This window comes from Myotis brandtii, unplaced genomic scaffold (genome assembly GCF_000412655.1).
Source record: "Myotis brandtii unplaced genomic scaffold, ASM41265v1 scaffold191, whole genome shotgun sequence".
NCBI classification, from domain to species: Eukaryota; Metazoa; Chordata; class Mammalia; order Chiroptera; family Vespertilionidae; genus Myotis; species Myotis brandtii.
In genome coordinates, this window is record NW_005357115.1 from 2,980,039 (window position 1) to 2,990,810 (window position 10,772).

At 44.2% G+C, this 10,772-nt stretch overlaps 1 protein-coding gene and 1 pseudogene across 1 annotated transcript; both read right to left on the minus strand.

The window, feature by feature from the left end:
- Positions 1-2,849: 2,849 nt before the first annotated feature.
- On the minus strand, positions 2,850-3,434 carry LOC102253787 (putative PRAME family member 26). The gene has a single exon (XM_014538493.1). It carries the CDS (start codon positions 3,432-3,434, stop codon positions 2,850-2,852), a length of 585 nt encoding a protein of 194 aa, XP_014393979.1.
- A 144-nt stretch (positions 3,435-3,578) lies between these two features.
- Positions 3,579-4,371, minus strand: LOC106723574 (annotated as a pseudogene).
- Positions 4,372-10,772: the final 6,401 nt, after the last annotated feature.

Consider the following 10,772-nt stretch of genomic DNA (forward strand, 5'->3'; position numbering starts at 1 on the left):
CCAAGGTAGACTATATTATGAACTGCAGGAAACCATTTACTGTCTTCACTAGCTGAGTATAGACAGAGACCCCCAAAAGCTAGTAACCTTTGAAAGTCCTAGAAAAAGGTCAGGATTGTGCACCACCCAGTTAATCTAGATAATGGTAGCTAAAGCATTATCCCCACCTTAGTTCACTGAATTCCTTAGATACTTGTGTAGATCCTTGTTGATTATTGTTGATCAGATACCCTGCCTATTCCTGGAAATTGTCTACCGATGAGCTAATCAGATACTCTGTCTATTCCTGGAAATTGTCTGCTGATCTGTGTGTCATTGAAATCTCCTTACCTAAGGCTACTCCAAGCTCAATAAAAGATTGGAGCGGCCTGAGCATCGGTGGAAGTCCTTCCGGACTTGCCCGCCTGGTCCCCCAATATTCCAAAATTATCTCGTGTCATTTTTCTCTCATTTGTGTGCGGCCCCTCTTTCAGATACTGAACCCTACTCCACGCGGGACGTGGAGGGAGTCTTACTCGACAATGAACCATAAAACAAACCTCAACAAATGTAAAAGAATTAAAATCATACAGAGTGTGTTCTGTGACCAAAATAGAATTAAACCAGAAATTATTAACAAAGATAACAGGAAAATCTCCATACACTTGGGAATTAAACAAGACACTTCTAAATAATCCATGGTTCAAAGAGGAAGTCTCACTTATGCCCCCAACCTCTGCACATTGTCACCAAGCGCTCTCTGTTCACTGTCACGTCAGCTTTGAGAACCGTGCTCATATTGCATGACCTGCTAGACCAGTTTTAGGAAGGACCTCGGGATGTCATGATTTCAGAAACCATGAGAAAAGTCAATCCCTGTCCCACCACAAAAATAGTATTTTTCCTTGGGTAATTCTCAAAATTCCTTTATGTGGGGGGTCAAAACTATTATTTCTCAGATAGAGGCAAGTCAAAATACAAATGCCTTTGAAATTAATAGAAATAAACATGGTAAACCCTAAGTTCTTTAATTAACCATTGATTAAAATTAACGTACGAGGGATCTAATTGTACAGCTTGGTGACTATGGTTAACAGTACTGTATTATATACTTGAAAGTTACTGAGAGAATAGATCTTATGTTCTCACCAAACATACACACAAAAATGGAAATTATGGCCCTAGCTGGTTTGGCTCAGTGGATAGAGCATCGGTCCACAGACCAAAGGGTCCCGGGTTCCATTCCAGTCAGCCCAGGCCCTGGTCAGAGCACGTGCAGGAGACAACCAATCGGTGTGTTTCTCTCACATCAATGTTTCTCCCTGTCTTTCTTTCTCTCTCCCACTCTATCTAAAAATCAATGGAAAAAATATCCTCGGGTGAGGATTTTTAAAAAATTTTAATGTAATTATGTGAGGTGATGGAAGCGTTTACTAATTTTATAATTTCACAATATATACATATATCAAAACACCATGCACACACCTTAAACTTACACAATGTTACATGTCAATAATATCTCAATAAATCTGGGGGAAAATAAAATCTTTAAAAAAATGGAACCCACAAGTTTTTTTGATAGAAGAGCTTTGAGAGATTGAGAAGCTTTGAACTAGTGCCATGAGACCGTGAGAATACTCTGCACAGAACTAACGATTACACCTTGTTATATAAATAAAAGAAGAACTGGAAAATATTTACCAGTCAGTTAACTTGAAGCCACTAAAAATACAAACATAAGATAGGATGAAGGGTTAGAATAATTTTTTGTCACATTTAGACTTTTTCTGTATTTTGTCATCATAAAATTCAGTAGTTCATGCACAGAGGTCTCATGGGGTTTTACTCTAACCATAATGACTAATGATTACACAACCTCTAACCCTGAGACTATAAAATATTTACTTAAATGTCCATTGTAGAAAATTGCATTTACCAATCACTGTTTATTGGTTATAGGAAATTGCATTTTGTAATATTTAACTCCCAACAATTTCACTGAGCTTGTTATAAATAAGTCAACCAGTATAAAAACAATTCAGATCCTCTTGGGTTTAGTTAAAGTCACCTGTATTTTCCCTGGTACCAATCATTATATGAGAAAATATAAACAGTATGACAGAGACATTTTATTTTATTTTATTTTATTTATTTTTGTCCTTTGAAATTGTCTTTATTTCTGATCATTCCTTACAACCATCCACCCAAGGATTAACTCCCACACATTCACCTCGAGCAAGTCCCCTTCACTTCAGGGTTTGGTGGGCCACTTAGCATGTCCCATTGTATCCACCCACTGAGCAGCCCCAAGGAGGTAGAGATGCCCAGAGAGAAGTATAGACCTGGAGGGAGTGATAAAATGGTGCTGAGCCCTGCAGCAGAAATGCATCCCAGCAGCTCCAGTGTCTGATCCTGAGCCGTGGGCACCTTTATTCATCAGTAACTGGAGGGTCCTGAGGTGTAAACTGGGGAGAAAGGATAATACATGACGGAAGACCAGATGGTGGCCTTTAAAATTATCTTTATTTCTGATCTTTCCTTTACAATCATCCACCTTAGGATCAACTCCCACACATGCAGTTGGAGCACAAATACCCCTCCCCCGTCCCCATGCAAATCAGATTCATATTTCTGATTCTAGGACACTTGCCCCCTGAGGTCCCATGAACTCCCTAACATTTGCCTATGTAATCGTGGACCTGGGCTTGGTCCCTTCCTTTCCCCATTCACAGGAGCATGAATCTGGAACGTGGCTGCCCCCTGCATAATGCACCTGGTTCTATATTAGAGCTTCCAGGGGCCCAGAACAAAGCTTCTGCTGAGTGTTCCCACTGAGCAGGGTCATTACAGGGGCACAGCACGGCTACATGTCATGAAAACTCCACGTCATAAACTTTACTTTTGCCACATTTGCCAAGACAGATGGTCCTGGGCTGTCCTAACTCCCTCAGTATCCCCATGAGCTCAGCCCGGATCAGCGCAAGTCTCTCCTTGTTGACAGTCCCCTGGATCCTGTAACACTCCAGGGGGACAGGGTACAGCTCGAGCTCTAAACTGCGCAGCCCGGCTGTGTGGCGCAGCAGCTTCTCCACGGTGGCCACGGAAAAGCTGTTCTCAGAGATGGTGAAGACCCTGAGCTGCTGACAGCGGCTCAGGACAGGCAGGATGGCCTCAACTTGGGAGTCCACCATCCCACAGTTATCCAGACCCAAGTCCTCGAGTGTGGGTGCCACTGCCTCCAGCAGAGCTCGGAGGGGCTCAAGACTAAAATCCGAGAGGCTGAGGCCAAATAGATGCAGGGACTTCAGCTGCATGAGGTTCGGGCACTGGAACAGGTGTGTCAGGTCTGAATGCGTCAGCCGATGGCAATTTGTTACGGAGAGTTTGTCCAAGGGGGTCTGCAGGCACCTGAGCATCTGGTCCAGACGGCCTCGGAGGAAGGAGGGAGAATCCATGTTGGGGTCCCGGACGTGCCGCAGCCTGAGCATCTGAGAGAGGAATTGGGAAAAGGATCCCTGCTCCTCCTGATGTTTCCTGTCCCAATCCTCTTCCTGCTCCTCCCACTCCTGCTCCTCCCCCTCTTCCTCCGCTATCTCTTCCTCTTCCTCCTCCTCCTCTGTCAACATGTGAATGTGGGAGAGAGAGAGTCTCTGCAGGTTACTCATCTGACCCAGGTAAAGAGCAAACGTCCCCAGGGTGGGCAGGTCCCAGGTGCACTTTACTTTCACCTCTTGGATGCAGTCCAGCTGCACCCCATCCAGGACCTTCCTGACCCTCTGGAAGGGCACCTCAGAAATCCTCAGCGCCTTGCAGCACAGGTGTAGCAACCCTTCCCTCTGCTGGGCCCATCGGATGATGTACATGAAAAACTTATCCCTGTCCCTTTCATTGAAGTTAAGGTCTAGGAACACCTCCAAGGGAGCCAAGGGGTGCTCCATGTTGGGGCTGGAGCTGTGCACAGCCACTGGTTCCGTCGGTGAGCAATTCTGGGTGCTGTCTCCACACCACATTCTCCAGAAGTTGGCACCCGAGTTCCTTAAATCCAGCACCCGCAGTTTCCACCTCCTGGGCCGAACTTCCTGAGCAATTAGTACGTCAAGCCCATCCAACACGGCTTTTAAGACCTTATCCAGGGACAACTGTGACAGGCAGCCCAGAGGGAGGACGGTGAAGGGCCAGGCGTGCACCATGGCCTTCAGGGGCTTCCGCTTTCTCCTATGGTAGGCCTGAATGAAGAGTGGCGGGAAGAGCTCAGCAGGCAGGTACTCCAGAGCTGCAATGGCTGAGGCCTGGTCCCTCAGCAGGCTCCTTCCTGCCAGCCTCAGGAGTGTGGGTGGGGTCCAGATACTCATCTTCAAGGTGCTCAGAAAGGAATCCTGCAGAAACTTCTGCTGTGACTGGGTTGGCTGGGGCTCAGATCTCAGACCTGGTGGAGAACCATGGCACTGACTGCACAGCCGGAGGACTCTGAATCTCTCCTCTGGTGCCTGAGGTTTTTATTCACCTTCTCAAATGTTAACATCCAATCAGAACCCTCAGTCTCCATCCCTTAATCTTATTGGGATTACTTCCTCTCTCCAGATTAAAGGATTGAGAGAAAGTGAGGGAGGGGCAGGGTTGAGGCCTGACTTATGGATTCCTTCCACAGACACTGACTGAGGTTGGCTGATGGCCTCCAGTTGTCATCCTCAGTGTGGGACAATGAAGGTGTAATGGTTAACTGATGTTAAATAGGAAAAAACACAACCTGAGAGCGTGGTGGTTGCGGGTCTTTGGCCATATTAGAGTAATCCAAATGTATCCACAGTTAAAACAGCCAACGCCCACAGCTGACACCCTTTGGTGTCATCCCCAAAGAAAACAAATGAAATGTGTCCATGCATCAAGTGAGGTTTTATGTCAGATGACATAGCAGATCATGATCTCCACAGGAATCAAGGGGTGGGCAATTGAGCATGTGAGTGGCCCTTCATACCCCAAGGCTTGTGTGAGGGAGGTCAGGTAAGAATCACCATGAGAAGCAGGGTCAGGGCTGGGCTCCTAATGGAACCCTGTGAATGACGCAGGGCCAAGTAAAAGATGGGTGTTTTTTCTTGGAAAGAAGAGAGATGGAAAGACTCTTCTCTGGGTGAATTTAGGAAAAAAGAAGGAAAGCTGGAATAGAGACAGTGCCATCCTAGAGGGCAAAGGGAGAGATTCCATCTTCTCTCCCTCCCAGGAGGAAAGGGTGGGTCTCCTCTGGGAAAGATGAGATTAGCTCAGCAACTGGGTGGAGAAGATTAAATTTAAGAATGTGATTAGAGGGAAAGAGGCCAGGCCTTGGAGTCAAACATTTTCAATCCTGAAAGGCACTGAAGGCAGATGCATGGGCTCTTTGGGATCTTGAAGCCAGAGAGAGAAATAAACATGGACCAACCACAAGTAACCCTGTCACATCATGGAAGCTGGCACCAGAAAACGTTTATCTGAGAGTCAGGATTCTTCCACAGAGAACCCTTCCCAGACAGCAAGTGCCTTCCCTCCATGGCCCCATTCCTGCCCTCATGGCACCCCTTCACTTCACTACACCCAAAATCATCTCCCTTATGACCAACAGCCCCCAAAGTCTCCATTTCAGTAAGCCTGCCCCCCAATATCACTCAGTCCTATATTTGTCTGACATCCATGTGGTCTGCTGGACCAGAGGCTTTTTTATTATTATTATTTATTAGTTAAGGTATTACAAATGTGTCCTCATGATCTTGAAGCCAGAGAGAGAAATAAACATGGACCAACCACAAGTAACCCTGTCACATCATGGAAGCTGGCACCAGAAAACGTTTATCTGAGAGTCAGGATTCTTCCACAGAGAACCCTTCCCAGACAGCAAGTGCCTTCCCTCCATGGCCCCATTCCTGCCCTCATGGCACCCCTTCACTTCACTACACCCAAAATCATCTCCCTTATGACCAACAGCCCCCAAAGTCTCCATTTCAGTAAGCCTGCCCCCCAATATCACTCAGTCCTATATTTGTCTGACATCCATGTGGTCTGCTGGACCAGAGGCTTTTTTATTATTATTATTTATTAGTTAAGGTATTACAAATGTGTCCTCATCCCCCCCCCATTAACCCCCAACCTTCCCCCTCACCCTGCACACTCATGCTCCCATCCCCCTGTTGTCCATGTCCATTGGTTTGGCTTATATACATGTATACAAGTCCTTCAGTTCCCCTCCCTTCTGCCCCCCAACCCTCTCTGGCCTTCCCACTGCAGTTTGACAATCAGTTTGAGGCAGCTCTGCCTCTGTATCTATTATTGTTCAAAAGTTTGTAATGGTCTTTATTATCCATGAATGAGTGAGATCATGTGGTATTTTTCCTTCATTGACTGGCTTATTTCACTTAGCATAATGCTCTCCAGTTCCATCCATGCTGTTGCAAATGGTAAGAGTTCCTTCTTTTTTACAGCAGCATAGTATTCCATCGTGTAGATGTACCACAGTTTTCTAATCCATTCATCTACTGATGGGCACTTAGGCTGTTTCCAAATCTTAGCTATGGTGAATTGTGCTGCTATGAACATAGGGGTGCATATATCCTTTCTGATTGGTGTTTTTGGTTTCTTGGGATATATTCCTAGAAGTGGGATCACAGGGTCAAATGGGAGTTCCATTTCCAGTTTTTTGAGGAAACTCCATACTGTCTTCCATAGTGGCTGCACCAGTCTGCATTCCCACCAGCAGTGCACAAGTGTTCCTTTTTCTCCACATCCTCTCCAGCACTTGTCGTTTGTTGATTTGTTGATGATAGCCATTCTGACAGGTGTGAGATGGTACCTCATTGTTGTTTTGATTTGCATCTCTCGGATGATTAGTGACTTTGAGCATGTTTTCATATGTCTCTTGGCTTTCTGAATGTCCTCTTTTGAAAGGTGTCTATTTAGATCCTTTGCCCATTTTTTGATTGGATTGTTTATCTTCTTTTTGTTAAGTTGTATGAGTTCCCTATAAATTTTGGAGATTAGGCCCTTATCAGATATGACGTTGGCAAATATGTTTTCCCACGCAGTGGGTTTTCTTGTTGTTTTGTTGATGGTTTCTTTTGCTGTGCAGAAGCTTTTTATTTTGATGTAGTCCCATTTGTTCATTTTCTCTTTAGTTTCAACTGCCCTAGGAGCTGTATCAGTGAAGAAATTGCTTTGGCATATGTCTGAGATTTTGTTGCCTTTGGATTCTTCTAGTATTTTTATGGTTTCCCGTCGTATATTTAAGTCCTTTATCCATTTTGAGTTTATTTTTGTGTATGGTGTAAGTTGGTGGTCTAGTTTCATTTTCTTGCATGTATCTGTCCAATTTTCCCAGCACCATTTATTGAAGAGACTGTCTTGACTCCATTGTATGTTCTTGCCTCCTTTGTCAAATATTAATTGAGCGTATTGGTTGGGGCTGATTTCTGGGCTCTCTATTCTATTCCATTGATCTATATGTCTGTTCTTGTGCCAGTACCAGGCAGTTTTGAGAACAGTGGCTTTGTAATACAGCTTGATATCTGGCATTGAGATCCCACCTACTTTGTTCTTTCTCAGGATTGCTGCAGCTATTCGGGGTCTTTTTTTATTCCAGATGAATTTTTGGAGAGTTCGTTCTAGGTCTGTGAAATATGCCGTTGGTATTTTAATGGGAAGTGCGTTGAATTTATAGATTGCTTTGGGCAGTATGGACATTTTAATGATGTTGATTCTACCAATCCAAGAACATGGTATGTTCTTCCATCTCTTTATGTCTTCCTCTATCTCTTTTTTCAACGTCCTGTAGTTTTCTGAGTAGAGGTCTTTTACCTCTTTAGTTAAGTTTATTCCTAGGTAGCTTAATTTTTTTGGTGCGATGGTAAATGGGATTGTTTTTATAATCTCTCTTTCTGAAAGTTCACTATTGGTGTATAGAAATGCCTCAGATTTCTTGGCATTAATTTTGTATCCTGCTACTTTGCCAAATTCATGTATTAAGTCTAGTAGTTTTTTGATGGAGTCTCTAGGGTTTTGTATGTATAATATCATGTCGTCTGCAAATAAGGACAGTTTTACTTCCTCTTTTCCAATTTGGATGCCTTTTATTTCTTCTTCTTGTCTAATTGCAATGGCTAATACTTCCAGGACTATGTTGAAGAGGAGTGGTGAGAGTGGGCATCCCTGTCTTGTTCCTGTTTTTAGGGGAAATGGTGTTAGTTTTTGTCCATTGAGTATGATGTTGGCTGTGGGTTTGTCATATATGGCTTTTATTATGTTGAGGTATGATCCTTCTATTCCCACCTTGCTGAGAGTTTTTATCAAAAATGGGTGTTGGATTTTGTCAAATGCTTTTTCTGCATCAATTGATATGACTATGTGGTTTTTTTCCTTCAATTTGTTTATGTGATGTATCACGTTTATTGATTTGCGGATATTGTACCATCCTTGCATCCCTGGGATAAATCCTACTTGGTCATGGTGTATGATCTTTCTGATGTACTGCTGGATCCGATTTGCTAGGATTTTGTTGAGGATTTTGGCATCTATGTTCATGAGGGATATTGGCCTGTAATTCTCTTTCATTGTGTTGTCTTTATCTGGTTTTGGTATTAGGGTGATGCTGGCTTCATAGAATGAGCTGGGAAGTGTTCCTTCCTCTTGAATTTTTGGGCATAGTCTGAGGAGGATAGGTTTTAGGTCTTCCTTGAATGTTTGGTAAAACTCCCCTGACTGAGACATTTTAAAACAACGCAAAATAACCCCAACTTTCTCCTCTGCGGCCCTAAAGTATAAGTGGCTGAAATCTGTGCCTTCCTTTGGGTTATAATTGGGGAGAAGAGCTAGAGGGCAGTAGAGCCCAGTGATCTCTCAAGGGAAAGGGTCCCACATGCAGAGTAAGATGGAGATGTGGGGTGATTCAGAAGGGGAAGAAGAGTGTTGCTGTAGAGAGACACTATAGGAGAGTGATACTGCATCCAGCCTTTGCTATTCCATTGACCTGGGTTCAAGTCCTGGCTCTGCCTTCTGCTCATACACTTTATCATCAAACAACATGCTTAATCTCCCTCAGCCTCAGTTTTCCCAACTATAAAGTAATGATATTAATGGTCAACTCATGGAGGCGGAAGACTTGAGAGGTCTATAAAGTGTTCCACTCAGTTCTTAGCATGTAATAATGTTGGATAACTGCTAGTTTCTATTTTTGTTGTTGTTGTCAGTGTTTTTATCTTCCCATTTCACCATTTCACTTACGTCCAGTCTTGGTGACAAAAAAAAATGAGACTCAATGGGGGCACTCTCTACCTGCCCTCCCCTCCGCCCTGGGGTAGCCACAGAGTTTCCAGAGTGGCCTCACTGATGTAGAGGGTCTGCAGTGGCTTGTCCTGGCTCATCTTTCTCACTGGAATTCTCCACCAAGGGCTCTGACATGACAGACAGATCTTCTGGGCATCCTATCAAGCATGGTCAAAGGCCAGACTAAAACATCCCCTGCCATCAGGGTACCGTGATGAGAGCACAAGATCTGGAGTCAGACATCTGAATACCATTTGCTCACTGTCTACACTTAGCCAATTAGCTCTTCTCTAGAGTTGTCAACTTAAACTGGGTTTACTACCACCCACCTTTAAGATTCATCGTGAATGTAAAGTACTCTTCCCAAAGTAGGTGACAAAACAAATGATACCTATCACTACTGTTACATTTGTGATAGCTTCTGTTGAATTCTCCCTCGGGTTTCAAGAAATATTGATGATTGGAGAACCGGAATCAAGTTCAAAGATCGTGTCTCCACCACATGCACTTACACAGAAGCAGACTATTTCAACCCACCTAACTCGCAAAGGCTCCAAGCCTTTATCTTTTACATATTACCCTTTTCCGAGTTTTCCCTGTTTCAGGATGCATGTATGTGTTTATGACTTAGATACGTGGTTGTGGCCACTGCTGTGGTTTCCCTCCCATGAAGAGGAAAGTTGGCCCTGCACCATAAGACCAAGCCCTTCTTTCAAAGTGAGAAGGGAACTGGTCCTCTGTGTTACATCTGGTTATGGGAGGAAGGGTCCTCAGCAGGTGCTTATTGATACAGCACTTTAAATTCACAAACAAAACCACTTTGTCTAGGATGGCTGGGTCTAGATGAGTTCAAGATTCTGCTGCCACATTGTACCCAGACACTTAACCCTCATTTGTTTTCTTTTTTTTTTTAATCCTCACACAAGAAATGAGGGTGTTTTTCCCATTAGTTTTGAGAGAGAGAGAGAGAGAGAGAAAAAAAATTAATGTGCTAGAGACACATTGATTGGTTGCCTCCACTGGCGCCCTGACCAGGACCAGGAATTGAACATGCAACCGGGGTATGTGCCCTTGACCCTTTGGTCTGTGGACCAACACTCCAACCATTGAGAAACCGGCCAGGACACTGAATCCTCATTTTAAAACCATATTTCCCTTGCCCAATTCCTTCTTCCTTCTGTTGAGTTCTCTCTCAGTGGCTTCCATCCCACCCTAGAATAGGACTTCAGTCAGACACACATGCACATGCATCAACCCATCAGACATATCTATAAATGTTTCAACGCCCACTGTGGACAGCAATGAAGTCCTTTTTTCCTAGGCAATTTGAAAATAAGTTGTCGCCAATAGTTCCATGGGGTTAGCAATGTCTCCTGCTATTCACCATGAGTCCCAGCTTAGCCATGCCAAGACCCACCCTATTATAATAGGTGAGGAAAACTCAAGGGTAAGTGATTGAGCCAGGACACACAAGCTGCTGGTGGCAGGGAAGGTGGGGGGGGGGGGGAAAA

What these genes read in the sequence shown, in the direction of transcription:
- LOC102253787 (XM_014538493.1), bottom strand. Translation starts at nt 3,434, where the DNA reads ATGGATTCTCCCTCCTTCCTCCGAGGCCGTCTGGACCAGATGCTCAGG.